Source organism: Rhinolophus ferrumequinum, chromosome 11 (genome assembly GCF_004115265.2).
Source record: "Rhinolophus ferrumequinum isolate MPI-CBG mRhiFer1 chromosome 11, mRhiFer1_v1.p, whole genome shotgun sequence".
In the NCBI taxonomy this organism is placed as follows: domain Eukaryota; kingdom Metazoa; phylum Chordata; class Mammalia; order Chiroptera; family Rhinolophidae; genus Rhinolophus; species Rhinolophus ferrumequinum.
In genome coordinates, this window is record NC_046294.1 from 9,197,830 (window position 1) to 9,211,935 (window position 14,106).

The window sequence follows — 14,106 nt, forward strand, 5'->3', positions numbered from 1 at the left end:
TGAATGAGTCCCTGCACAGCGTCCCCTTTGTGTAAGCAAGCCCCTTGGGCAGAGAAAGGAACATCAGGACCTCTGGAAGACAACAACGTACAGGTGGATTATGGCGAGGAAAAGCCAACCTCTTTCCATGAGACCTGCATGTTCCAGTGCTAACCTGCCTAGATACACTAGCCAGGTTTTATGTGCATGGCTTCCTCCTAGCATGAGGCAATGTCCTTGCCCTTTTAAACTCATTTCTAGTCTCAGCATGGGTAGTCCCATAAGTCTTTACCAAAATCTCTCTCTGTAGGCACAATGCCAGAGCTGAACTACATAAAGCCATGCCTTTTTAACTTCCATCCTATTAAAATAGCAATCTTTGGGTCGGCCCGGTGGCTCAGGCGGTTAGAAAGCTCCATGCTCCTAACTCCCAAGGCTGCTGGTTCGATTCCCACATGGGCCAGTGGGCTCTCAACCACAAGGTTGCCAGTTCAATTCCTCAAGTCCTGCAAGGGATGGAGGGCTCTGCCCCCTGAAACTAAGATTGAACACGGCACCTTGAGCTGAGTTGCCGCTAGCTCCCGATGGCTCAGTTGGTTGGAGTGCGTCCTCTCAACCACAAGGTTGCTGGTTCGACTCCCGCAAGGGATGGTGGGCTGTGCTCCCTGCAACTAGCAATGGCAACTGGACCTGGAGCTGAGCAGCACCCTCCACAACTAAGATTGAAAGGACAACAACTTGACTTGGAAAAAAAGTCCTGGAAGTAATACACACTGTTCCCCAATAAAGTCCTGTTCCCCTTCCCCAATAAAATTTTTAAAAAAATAATAAAATAAAATAAAATAAAATAGCAATCTTTGAGCAAGATTAGAACATGCTAAATAAAAATCTGCAAAATTGATTGTTCCTGCAGTGTGCAATGGTTAAACATCTAGACGAGACTAGACAATTCAACTTCAAAAAGCAAGAGGAAAACAAACCACTACATGCCTGTCTACCACAGGGTACAAGCCCTTAACTAGAGCTACTGCACTGAGGTGATAACTCCAAAGTCTTACCACTTCTGGGACCCATCACCATTACTGCAGCCTTAGAATCGAATTGCTTGAATCAGAAAATGGAGCTCCAAGTGTGTGGCCTGGCTCAATCTGAGAAAAACTGGTTTTATTCATTAAGTGCTTGAGACAGCAATGAACAAAACTAAGATCCCTGTCCTCGACACAGAACTTTCTATCTATACCAGTGGTTTCCAGAGTCTCCTAGTTATGAGGGTGATGCTGGGGAGACGTGCCCATTCGTGCTTCAACTAGAGGAGCTTTATATCCTGAGATGCCACGTAATATTTCACTGGGAAAATAGGTTGCTTCATTGAAAATTTTGAAAACCACTGGTCTTTAGTCTTCTACTTGCTTAATCTGTCAAAACATCGAGTTAATTTGCAGACCGCTTGCTTAAATGTCCTTGTTAACTTCAAATGGCAGTGATAAGAATGCTAAAAAAATTAGAAACTCAAAACAGGACAGCTCCCTACCAAGTTTTATCAGGATCATAAAACATTCAAAGTACAAAAACATACCATTTCTATGAGAAACAGCAACCTAAATTTAGTCACAAAAGGAACAAGGAAGTGATTTTTGAATGGCAGCTTTCACAATTTACAAACTGGTAAATGCGCGGATGCTATGTAGTAGTTGATCTAAATTGTGAGCCTTTCTCGAAGGAGTTCCTTTATCTCGCACAGCAGGTGGAAAACTGGAAACACTCCATTTATTAAAACGCCTTTTCTAGCAAGATGAAGGAGGCATCTTCCTGCAAATGGCTGAAGTACCACCCCAGCTGCTTTGGCCAGTCTACGGGGCATGGCGCCATCTTGTGGCCACTCTCAAACCACATTAATCGGGTACAATTCCAGCATGTTATCTTGGAGTTACGAGAACATTGCATTCTGCCTGAAGCCTGAGTTACCCAAGATGTTTTCAAAGAACATACCATTCTGTTACTTTCATAATTTTATTGACTCTCTTCTCATACCTTTCAAACAAAAACAGCACATGACAACAGCTTCTTATCCCCCAGTCTCAACTCAGTTGATTGCCTCAGAGAGGCCCGTAAGAACTTCGCCACCTTATGGCTCTGAGTAACCACTGTAAAGACTCAAGTTACACAGTGAGCTCAAGTTCCTGGCCACCCCAGGACACACAGCCAGGTGATCAGACCCCTGTTGCCGACTCCAGCTCTCCACCAGGTATTTCTCAGTAGCTCTTCCTATCTGTTAAGACTGGGTCTTCCTGCTGGCTGTCCCTCAGAGTAGGTCAAGGCTAAACCAGAGAGGTGCAGTCTGGTTCACCACCACCAGCCATCAGATGGCCAGCCAAGAAATCATTTCCGTATAGTCTTTGGTCTCCACCATTTGTCTCCTCCCTTCTTCAAAACGTGTTGCTATCGCTTTTATGTAACAATGGATTCAGTGTCCATTAAATGGAAAGGCGGTTTAAGCCTGACATGCTTTCCTGAGCTAAAAAAGAAACAACGTACCTCTGTGACCTTCCTGCCATAAGATCAAGTAAAAAAGGGAAAAGCACTACTGAGACGGGTAGTGCTACAGAAGCAATGCAATCTCCTCCCCGCCCCCACGGAGGTTTCCCCAGCACTAGCTCTTGAGGGTACAAGGCAGAAACTGGGGTCAAGGAGGTACAGAGAAGGGAAACTCGTTTATTTTCTTTTAAACTTCCCTGCTGCCCCAGTCTTTGCCTTCTTAGCAGATCTCTTGGGTTCTGGCTCCTTGCGCTTAGCTGAAGAGAGAGAGCCGGTCACCTTGAAGAAATCATCCAGGCGGCCCTGGGTGCTGCCCTGGCGGCTCTTGCTCAGCCGCTTGACCCCACTGCGGATTCGCTCCTCAGAGAACTGCTTTTCACCACACATGAACTTGACGAGCTCTTCTTCATTTGGCTCACTCCACTTCAGCTCCACGGACTCCGGGTCCAGCACCTCAGGCTCCAGGAAGAGCTGCTGGGCCTCTTTGTGGAGCCAGTTTTCTGGCACGGGGTACTTGTTGGGGTCAAGTCGACGCACAATCTCCTCGATGCTCTTGTGCTTCTGGATGAGGTCCACCGCCCGCTTGGGCCCAATGCCCCGAATACTCTCACAGTAGTCGCTGCCCAGTAGGATGCACAGGTCTACAAACTGCTCCTGGTTCAGGCCCAGCTCCTGCAGAATCCGGCTCAGGTGGAATTCCTGGATGGGCAGCTTCTTGGCCTCACTGGCAGTCAGGTGCCGCATTAGCACAGGGCTGCCGAAGGTCAGACAGTCCATGTCCTCCGTGGCTGCAGCGTAGACTTTGCCAGCCTTCACCAGGGCCGCACAGCTGGCCTCTGCCTCACTGGGTGCATTGAGGTACGGGACGCCCATGAGGCTCAGTAGATGCTTGCACTCATCGTTGTGTTGCTTGGTGACCTTCACCAGCCGCTTGGTGAACTTCTCCACGTCCTCCTCGGTCCCAACAGCCTGAGCCTGCTGCAGCTGCTTCTCCGCTTCAGCCCGGCGCTCACTGCGTTTGGCCAGCTCCCCTGACTTGAGCTGGGGCGGCTTGCCATCAAAGACGTACACGGGCTTGATGCCGTTCTCCATCATGCGGATGGTGCGGTAGAACATGCCCATCAGGTGGCTGGTGGTCTCCCCCTCCTCATTCTGCAGCACGTCCCCGCCCTGGCGAACAGCAATCAGGAACTGGTAAATGCTCATGGAGGCATCGATGGCCACCTTGCGGCCGAAGTAGCTCTTGATGTCATTCTCCCGGATGGCACTGGGGGCCACATCAGCAATCAGTTTGGCCAGGCCTTGAATACCCATAGCAACACAGAGCTAAAAGAGAGAGGCAAGTAAGACAAGGAGGAACTTCAGGGCGCAAAAAGAGCAAGGGTTATACCTGGTGCTCGCTCACCAACTTCATGTCTTCAGATAGACAAACTTAGCGCAATCAAAAGGTTACCAAGTCAGCATGCAGAAGATGAACAGATGAACAAGACAAAGTTTCCACTCTCAAGAAACTTAGTCTAGCAAGGAAGCCCACTCAATTAATACTAACTAAGGCTTCCCGAGTATCAGGAACTAAACTGGATACTAAGAGGAGTAAGACACTATTGATGTCCTTGAGGGACTCAGAAGTTTGTGGGTAAGGCAGCAGTAGGGCTGGCATGCAACAAAGGCTACAGAAGATGTCCGCCTCAAAGATCACACAAATCCAGAGTGCCTGGTCCAACTCGAGGAGTCCAGGGACCATAAAGGCAGAATTGAGTCCTGAAGGTCAGGCAAATACTGATTAGACAATGAAGGTGAGATGAGACAGTTATAAAAGCCATCATAATACATGGCTGAATGTGCAAAGTAAAATAAACAAGAGTATCCATCTTCTTGCCAATTTGAGAACAACACGTTCCTCCCTCCTTTGTGCCCTCCTTTGTGCCGCTGCACCAGTCATTGAGCAGCCCCCACTCATTCCTCCACCTGCCACCTCTTAGCAACTGCGATGGTTAGTTTGTGTCAACTTGGCTAGGCTGTCATATCCAATTATTTAATCAAACACTAATCCCGGTTCTGCTGTGACAGTATTTTGCAGCTGTGGCTAACTATAATCAGCTGACTTTAAGTAAAGAAGGTTGCTCTCCATAATGGGGGTGGGCCCCATCCACACCATCGGAATAACCTTAAGAGCAAACCCTGAAGTTTCATGAAGAAGTTCTGCCTCAAGACGGCAGCGTCACCTCCTGCCTGAGTTTCCAGCCTGCTGACCTCTCCTACAAGTTTCAAACATGCCGACCCTACAATCACCTGAGCCAACTCCTTAAAAGAAACCTCTTTATATATACAGGTAACCTCCGTACAACACGGCTGTTAGGTTCCTTAAAATGCCATGTTGTGCGAATCCATGTTAACCGAAACAGAACTAGTATAAAAATGGGGGTTAGGGTCCAAAAATTTTTAAAAAATACTACATTTTTATAAGTATCTTTATTATAGCAATTTTCACCAACAGTATAACATATTAATATGTATTAACGTTTTCTTTGTCATCACTACGAAGCGTTTATTATGTTCTGTGTTGTTCGGGGATTTCTCTAATTTCAAAAGAGGTATCTTTTGCTCTTAAAATCTCTTAGTACGCTCCGTGTTGTACGAGGGTTTTCCCCAATTCTCGAACCACGTTAAAGCGAAACCGTGTTATAGAAGTGCCATGTTATACGGGGGTTGCCTGTATAGCCGTATCCTAGATCCTATTTGTTCTATTTCTCTGGAGAACCCTGACTGATTATAGCAGCCTTGAGGGACTGGCAAAAATAACATCTGCATGGGAGGAACGTGGCTTTCTCACACACTGCACTAACCTCCCTTCAGAATCCCCCAGCACTTAAGAGTTTATACTTCTACCGTGATATCGCTAGTGTTTTAAGTCTTTCCCGTTGTATTTTCTCCCCACTGCTAAGTCTGAAATGTGAATTCCATGGCTCCTACCCACCCCGAGTCCTGATCTAGACACTCAGCCCCGAATTGCATTTCTGTGGCTCAGGCCCCTTAATAAATACTTCCTAGGATAGTGTTCCCCAAACTCCAGTCAGGCTCAAGCCACCCTCATACTTTTTTGCCACTTCCAACTAAAACCTGTACTTTAATAATTTTCTTAAAGTGGATACCATTTAAACAAAGAGCTAAGTTGAAAAAGATAACTCATCTCAAGCAGTATGTTATGTCAGCTATATTTTAATGTGTTAAATGTATAACTATTAAAAAGGATTTTGGGGGCGCCACTTAAAGTCATCATGCACCCACTGGTGGTATGTGTCCAACACTCTAAGAAATACTATACTAGGACCTTCTGATTGTTCCTACTCTTTCTTCACAGGGTTCTTTATAAATAAAGCATAAATGACCCTGCTACATTCCTTCCTGGAATGAAGTCCAACATCTCTGCATGGTGTCAAGTTCTTCTATGCTCTGGTTCCCGGTCTACTTTTACAGTCTGGGACCCAATGGAAAGGTTGGGATAAGGCCTGCCTCTCCTCACTTTTGCTCTGCTGTGCCCTCCCCCCGCCATCCTCTATCTAGCCCCTTCTCCAAGGTCCATCTCATTTCAGTTCCCCTGTGAATGTCTGTGGCCTTGAATCTAGGGACCAGCATTTACCATCTGTGTAGCATCATTAAGTCACTTGGTGTGTGACACCACTAAGCCACTGAAGTTCGGTTTTTTCATCTATAAGACTAACACCATGCCTATCTTGCAGAATGACTGTCAGGGTTAACTGAGGTAACAGATGAAAAACTCCCGACAGGCACTAGGTGCTCTGTAAACGTTCCCCCCACCCCAGAACCCACAAAATGCTTTGGTTTATGCTTCAAGTTAGCTGCTTTGCTAGAACATGTACTGAGAAGACAACGCGTCGTTAGCCCGTTATCCTGCCATAGCATCTGACAGAGGGGTCTAAACAAGTTTAAAACTTTCTCATCCAGGATCTTAGTAAAATACACAACGACCCCATGAGGTGGAAGTCATTATCCTTTTCTACAAATAAATAAAGAGGCTTGGAGATTACGACGAGAATGGCCCAATTCCCACAGCAGCAAAGTGGCGGGACCGCACTCGCGCCTCCGCCCCGCGCGGCAGCCGGTGCACCACAGCGCCCAGCGCAAAGCGCACCCCGCCGCTCTCGGAGACACTTCCCATGGGGTCTCACCTGGCCTTACAAGCGCGAGGCCTCGGCAGCTACCGCTTGGTCCGGTGTTGCGCAGGACAATTCTCAGCCCCACTCCCGCCTCAGCAATACCAGCCGTAGGTCACAGCTCGCTCCGCGCCTTCCAAAGCCCGCGCTCCCGTCACGTGACCCGCCGCCGCGCACAGCCTCCTGGGAAGTGTAGTACAGGCCCCGGCGCCCACGGGCAGCTTCTCTCACGACAAACAGGCCAGGGTGAACGGACTCTCTCAGCGACCCAACACTTCCCTTCTTCACCGCTTCCCCTACTTCACCCCAGGTCCTCGCAGGCCCCAGCTCCCGCTACACACCAAACCACAGGACTACAAGATCCACAATGCCACTTGCGTGGGTGCACTTCCTCTTCCGTCTGCACAGCGCGCCTGCTCCTGCCGACGTGTTCTTCCGGTGGCGGAGCTGCGGGATACCTAGCACCCGGCAAAATGGTGAGAGGGTGGAGGGGAGTTCCGAACAAGGCTGTGAGGACCCCTCAGAGCCCATCCCACACCCCGTTTCTCTCGTGGAGGCCTCAGACGCCAGAGATTCAGGGAGCGGGATGCTGCTGTATCCTCCGGCTTGGGCTGAGGGGCGGGGAAGGGAAGCCCTTTGCCAGGGACCCCTTAGGCTGAGGTTTTGATCTCGCGAGCTTTACGGGTGAGGGGCGTGAGGTGCATGTTTAATATCTTGGAACTTTTGATCTCTGTTACCCGTGATCAAGAGGTTCTATCTGGAAAGTTTTTCCCCGTGCCGAACTTGTACTTCTCCCGCAAGGCCCTGGGCAAAAGTTACCTTCCTGGTGAAGCATTTCCCACTGTCTTCAGACACTTAGCCGCTCTCTCCTGGGGGCTCCCACAACCTCTGTGCAGACCTCTTGCCACGTGTCCTGCACTTCTTTGTTATCTGTCACGCCTCCCGGTGACCACCCTCTGACGTGCCTCTAGCCTTGGGATGATGTTTATTCATCTTTGTATTCCCGGTGCCAAACACAGGGCCAGCAATTGGAGGCTCAGTAAATGGCAGCGATTGTCTTTGTCATTTTTAGGGGGGAATGAATGTTTGCTGAATTGAATTCCTGTGTCTCTTAGAACAATGGGGTCAATTTACTTCTCTAGAGTTGTTATGTTCTGGATTTTAGAAGCGTTGGCTGGTGGGTGACAATGGAAGTTAACATCTGTACAGAACTGTATGTTTACTGCCCTCTTTCACGGGCATTATCTCATAATCTTTCCTCAACCTTGGAGAGGAAACAAACCCCTTTTGAGCAACTCGTCTATGCCAGGCAGTAGCCAGATGTTTGGACGTTGGTCGTCTTTCTTAAATCATAAATCAACTGCTGTGAGCTAGGTATTGTAACTATATACTTGACTGAGACTCCTGTTATTCAGTAGAGCTAGAATTTTAATGGAGGTCTTTTCCCTACATGTCCTGAGATTCCATGATACTGTAGTGAGAAGAAGACAGAATTAGAATTTGAGGTCTGGGTACCACCAGACCGGTGTCCACAGACATGGGTCCATAAAGCTCCTAAAATTATAGGCAGACTTTTTCTTACATGTGGTTTTTCCCAGGCAGCGTCCATACCTTTCATCACATTTTTTTCATAGTGGTCAGTGGCCTCAAAAAATGTTAAGGACTACTGACTTATGGCGAATCAGTTATCTTCTGCGTCTCAGCCTCTGACTCAGCCGCCCTCTTGTCTCATATTGCAAAGACAAAGTGCCCCCTTAGTTTAAGATGTAATCGTTGTCGTTGTCATTCCCAGACTGAATCACTTGATGTTGGTCCTGAAGGGTTTCCGTATTTCCCAGGCTGCAACAGGCCTTGAGCAGTCACCGCAGCACGAGGCTCCTCGATAACCCCATAGTCCCCGCCACCCCCCAGGTTGAAGCTGTGGGATTCTTTGATGGCTCTGATCTCGTGCCCTCCCCTAGGAGCTTGAGGCCATGAGCAGATACACCAGCCCAGTGAACCCTGCTGTCTTCCCCCATCTGACGGTGGTGCTGCTGGCCATTGGCATGTTCTTCACCGCCTGGTTCTTCGTGTATCCTTTCACTAAGCAGTCAGTGGGCCAGAATTAATGATGTGGGAAACTGCAGCAGAAACCGTGCTGGGTACATGCACCCTGCCAGCTTTGTTCTGCTGTGGGGATGGAAGAAGGTAAGGAGGTCGAGGGAAGGCTATTGAAATCCAAGATCAGGTATGGCCTTATTTTCCAATTTCAGGTGAGCTCAGTTTGCTCTTCAGATTTCAGATAGTAAGCAGAGGGCCTGGCTAGACTGGAGGCTGGGGATAGGAGATCTGAAGTTAGAAAAGTGGTATAAGGAGAGGTGCCCTCAGGTGTCAGGAGATCTGAGGACAGTCCGGCTCCACCATTCATTAGCTGTGTTACCTGGGGCAAGTGACCTAACCTCTCTGGGCCTCATTTTCTTCCTGGGCGGTATGGAGTACCAGAGTCCCGGTCATCTCTTGGGCCCCTTTGCTTGGCTGCACCAAGCCAGACAAGCTTCCCAGGAAGCCTGTAGCCCAACCTTTCTCCCAGAGCTGCACTGGCCTGTGCAGTCCCTCCCTTTGCTTCTCCTTAACTGCCCTGCCAGTTACGAGGTCACCTCCACCAAGTACACTCGTGACATCTACAAAGAGCTCCTCATCTCCTTGGTGGCCTCACTTTTCATGGGCTTTGGGGTCCTCTTCTTGCTGCTCTGGGTTGGCATCTACGTATGAGCTCCCAAGGGTAAGAGCTGTGACGGATTGGGACACAACCCCTTGGTTAATGGAGACAGACTCAGCAGAATGGATAGGGCCGCCAGACACATGTGCCTCTTCCCTGTTCCTACTGGGGCTTTGAGCCAATTGTGACCTCCTTTGTCAGCTCTCAGCCTGCCTTTGGGATGTACTACGTAGGGCTGTGGGCGCAGGCCTCCTGTGGTTATGCATGAGCCTCCTTAACAGGCCACACACCACTGACATGGAGAGGCTGCTGGGAGTAGGCCAGAAGGGGCTCAGGGCCTGGGACTTAAAACTTGCTACAAGGAGTTTTGGGTAGTCCGAATGTTTTCAGGCATTGAAACAAATCTTGACTTAAGTGATTAAAAAAACCAAACAAACACCCCCCCCCCTTAAAAAAACAAAACAAAACACCTCGCTGCAGATAAGTCACCAAGCAGGTCACAGAATCGGCTCTGGTGGCTTAGCTTCCAAGGAGTGTGCCCGTCAGCCCTTGCCCCAGGAGCATAGGGGTTCCGGGAGGAAGGTTGGTGAAAAGAAGGATCGTTGGTTTTCATTTTGATTCCCTTCTCTTTCAGGTTCCAACCAGGCAGCTTCACCGAATCCCTGCTTTTGTAAATTAATTTTTTTAACTATTGTTGGAAGTGTCCTACTTGCTGCTGACAATAAAGGCAGATGTGTGACCATGCTGTGTGGTGCCCATTCTGTGGGGTGGGGGTAGCGCTGGTGCTGGGACCTACCTGACTTCCCCAGTCCCAGCCCTTCCCATTTCTCTTTTGCCTTTCAGATGGTTCCTGCTGCTGGGATGCCCTGCTCTCTACCTAGGAGGGGCAAGGGGGTGTAGGATGGGTGTCTTGTCCTTGGAATTGAAGGCTTACCTGAGGATAGGAAGAGGCAAGCCCACCCTCCTGTTCTCTCCAGAGCACACACCCATCCTCTCTATGAACCCACACCCATCGTGACGGCCCTGGGTCTGTCCCCTGCTGTAAATACAGCCACCCTTTGCTGGGCTGGTTGACCCTCGCAAGGCTCAGTTTGTCCCCTAAGAAGGCTTTTCCTTAGGATGACTACTTTTAATCCAGGTAGGGCAGCAGTGGGTCCGTGGAGAATGGCTAGGGAAGGGGCTGCGGAGTCCTGTTTCTAAGCCTAGCGTGAAGCTAAGCAGGACATCTGTCTGGCTCGGACCCCAGAGATTCCAGTTGGTCCTAACCCCACAAATGATTCCATCTCCCACCAGAACAATCTCAAGAAGAGACAGGGAGGCAAGCTCAGATACAAAGCCGTATTTATACATTTATTTATATACGTATATTTACCTTGGAGGAAAAGAACAGGTCAGGGGGCAGGAAGCAAGCAAGCCCAGGGCTGCTTCCCTTTGCCTACTCCAGAGTCAGCGTTGGTACTCGATAAATACGAGGCAGAGCTCGGGGGTGGGAACTGGGAGTTAACTGGGACGAGCGCTCTATGCACACGCAGGCCTTTGCAGGAGATACACTAGGAGCAGGGGTCTTGTGCATTGAGAGGCTCTATGTACAGCTTGAAGCTTGGGGAAGATTAGCCCAGTGGCTACAGGAATAAATGCCAAAGGGGACAAAGGGACGGATGACTGCTGGATCCTGGGTAGGGCATGGAGCCAAAACACCCACTTACCAGCCCCAGCCTGCAGCTGTCAGCCTCCAGCAGGTGGCCCATTCACCTTCCCTGCCACCCTTTCACCTTACTGGGCTTAAAACAACTTTGGTCCAAGGTTGACCCCCACCCCCTTTGAGCAGCTTGGAGCCCCCACTTGGCCCCAACCCCTGCACTGAGGACCCCTCCCCAGGCATGGAAACAGCCAGCTGCTAACCAGACTGGGGCTATGCTGTGTCCACATGGGCTCCAGGGGGCAGTAGAGGGTCATTTTCCAGTTAAGGACTAAGGGGTGGCAGTCTAAGAACTTGCAGCCCACTGTGGAAGCCCCAGAATCCTATTATAAGGGGCGGGGCTTGGCAGTTTTAAGGCATTTAGGGAGGTTCCCCCAGTGGGAGGAGGGAGAACAGACTAGTCCTAAGGCTGCATGGTGTAGGGAGCCATGTAATTCCTATGTCAGAATGAGGGAGTGGAGCCACCTTGGGGAGGGGTCTGGGAGGCCAGATATCCCCACTAGTCCCCCAGCCCCCAGGGCCTCCCCATCCTGAGGATAAGTGCTTTGAGATCCATGGCAGAAAGGAGCCTGCAGTGCCCAGGCTTCAAGATTTAGCCCTGCCCCACCCCAAGCCCCCCCAAGAGTCCTCCTATTCAAAGCTGGAAATGAGGATGGAGAGGGGCAAGGCCTGGTTCCCAAAGAAGTGGCCAACTATCACAGGGCAAAGACAGATGGCAAGTCCCGCCGCCATGTCTGAACCCACAGCAGACATGGCGAAATGATTTCCACACTCCTTCCATGAGCCGGGATGTGGCCTCAGAACGCTGCAGGCACCCACTAAGAAAGACTAACGTTGGCACTCGACATAAGTCTTCTGCCCTAACCCAAGCCCACTGCTCCGCTCCTGGGAGAAGTGGGCAGAGACGGGGCCTACTGCCAGACACGGGCCGCCGCAGCTTGGCTGTCCAAACCCAGCACGGGAGCCCTTGATTTGGGGAGGCAAGGCCACCAGCAGACAAGGAGTGGAGAGAGAGGCCAGAGTCTTGGTAGTTGGGAGTGGAACGGGTGTCTCAAGGCTCTTGGGGACACATCAGAGCCAGAGTCCTGTCTGCAAGTGTCCCCCCAGGGCTCTGACCCACTCTGGGCTTTCCATCTCCACCCTTCCACTCCTGTCCCAGTTTAAGTGCATTTTAGTAATTACTTCATTAATAACAGCAAAAGCTATTTGCATCCACCCACCAGCCAAGTAGGCCTGCTGCCTCGCAGGGATTCCTGCTCCTCTGCTCAGAGAGAATGATGGGTCCCCGACACCGAGAGCTCTGGCAGCTCCCAGGAGCTCACGCCACGGGGCTGCACCACATCTGGAGGCTCACAGGGAACTTCCTTTCCAGGATACTCCAGGTTCAAGGGGCCAAGGCTTACCTGGCCCACGGGCCCCACTGCTTCCGCCAAGCACTAAGTGTACATAAGGCACTCGGTGAGTCTCTAACCCATGCAGGGCTGGCTTCAGTTGCCCCGGGAGCTCTTGGAGCCAAGCTCTCCCAGGGAGAAGAAACCTCCTGGGCCACACTTAAAACTTCGAAGTCCAAGTCCAGCGTAACAGTCAGACCCCCAAAAGTCCACCATCTAGCCACCCCCCAGGGAGCAGCTTTGAGGGTGAGGGCTGTCAGCCTTCCACTGATGCATGGGTCCAGCCAAGTCTCAGGGCTCGATCCAAACCCCCACTGATCTCAAAGGCGGGAGGTCCTTTCTGAGGGTTACAAGGGTTGACTCCCAGTCTCAAAAACAGAAGCAGGGAGGGTGGGCTCTGGACAGTCCCAGGCTTCCCTTTGCCTCCAGGGCACCTGAAGCCAGCCCTCCAACCACCATATCTGGACAGATGTGAACTGGTCCTGTCTTGGTCCCAGGAGGTCTCTCTCCCGCTCCCTCTGGGGTGTCAGGGGCATCCAGCAGGAACAGCAGCTCCAGTGTGAGGACTTCCAGTTTCACCAGTCGAGGGGAGGGCCAAGCCCAGCTCAGTCTCTCCGCGGGAGGGCCGGCGGGCGGCTGGCTCCAGTGTAACACCACTGCATCCAGTGTGGAAGGGGCGCCAGGGGACCCCAGGGCCTGGTGTGGTGCTGCTTTGGGGAGGGCAGCTCAGTCACACAGGCGGTAGAAGCGGAAGTAGTAGTCCGTGGCCGGCCGGACCAAGGCCTCCGAGCTGCAGTTGGCCTGACCCTAGGTGGAAGGGCAGGAGGAATGGGCAAGGTGGCTCTGGGGGTGCAAGGCAGGAGGCACTCCCCCATTTGACATCGCCTGACACTGTGCCCCAAGTCCTGCCATGTGCTCTGCGAATCCCCCATGCGCCCCCAAGCCCCACACAGATACAGGTGCCTGGACCTCCGGGGGCAGATGGGGTGCCCGTGCTCACCAGCAGTGCCACCCGGAAGTGGTAGGTGAATTCGCGGAAGGACAGGATGGTTACTGGCCACTGGTGGGAAGTGCCCTGGAGAGAGGAGAGAGGGTCAGGACAGCCCCCCGCCCCTATCCCAGCGAGCATCCCTCTCACATGGCCATCACAGCTCCGGGCTGTGCGGCCAGTGTTACGAACCGGAAAAGCAGAGAGCTCTGAAGAGCGGTCAGAGCGGTCTTTGGGGAGCAATGCCAGCCGCCCTCAAGGCAGACTTTGCCAGGTACCTGCAAGTCTACAGCTGCCCTCACCTGGCCCCAGCCTCTCTTCCCTGTCTTTCTGGTCTACCTTCCCTCTCACCCACTATGCTCCAGGCACATCAACGTATTTCACTAACCCCATCCTCACTGCAGCCCAATGAGGCGATGCTGCTTATAGATGAGGAAACGGAGTTACTTGCCTACAACCACACGGTGACATGGCAGAGCCGGACTTCAAATCCATATGTGCATGCTCTCTGGCAGGGCAGCATGAGGCCCAGCTACAGGCAGCTTGCCCATCTCCCCCTGAGGCTTTGGCTTCGCCTCCGTATCACGTAAGCTCCACGTCTAATAAGCGCCTTGCCAGGCTCTCCCTCTGCTTTCGGGTAT

The 14,106-nt window shown here is 51.3% G+C and overlaps 3 protein-coding genes across 6 annotated transcripts in view; 1 reads left to right on the forward strand and 2 right to left on the reverse strand.

Annotated features, from left to right (window-relative positions):
- Window positions 1-1,524: 1,524 nt before the first annotated feature.
- On the reverse strand, window positions 1,525-6,906 carry FEN1 (flap structure-specific endonuclease 1). The gene is made up of 2 exons (XM_033121125.1): window positions 6,705-6,906; window positions 1,525-3,840 (listed from the first exon to the last, which is right to left on the reverse strand). Exon 2 carries the CDS (start codon window positions 3,826-3,828, stop codon window positions 2,692-2,694), a length of 1,137 nt encoding a protein of 378 aa, XP_032977016.1. The 5' UTR covers window positions 3,829-3,840; window positions 6,705-6,906; the 3' UTR covers window positions 1,525-2,691.
- Window positions 6,907-7,041: 135 nt separating this feature from the next.
- Window positions 7,042-10,129, forward strand: TMEM258 (transmembrane protein 258). Its single transcript, XM_033121126.1, is given in 5 exon segments — window positions 7,042-7,101; window positions 7,103-7,165; window positions 8,651-8,760; window positions 9,314-9,450; window positions 10,022-10,129. Coding segments are annotated over 4 exon segments (345 nt in total). The 5' UTR covers window positions 7,042-7,056; the 3' UTR covers window positions 9,441-9,450; window positions 10,022-10,129.
- Window positions 10,130-10,942: 813 nt separating this feature from the next.
- The window catches only part of MYRF (myelin regulatory factor), a 33,892-nt gene continuing 30,728 nt past the window's right edge, over window positions 10,943-14,106 (reverse strand). For all 4 annotated transcript variants that reach the window (XM_033120950.1, XM_033120949.1, XM_033120947.1 and 1 more), the window contains 2 exons: window positions 13,478-13,552; window positions 10,943-13,284 (listed from right to left, as the gene is read on the reverse strand). In XM_033120950.1, coding sequence (XP_032976841.1) covers window positions 13,204-13,284; window positions 13,478-13,552 — 156 coding nt within the window. In that variant the 3' untranslated portion in view covers window positions 10,943-13,203. The remainder of the gene's footprint in view (window positions 13,285-13,477; window positions 13,553-14,106) is intronic.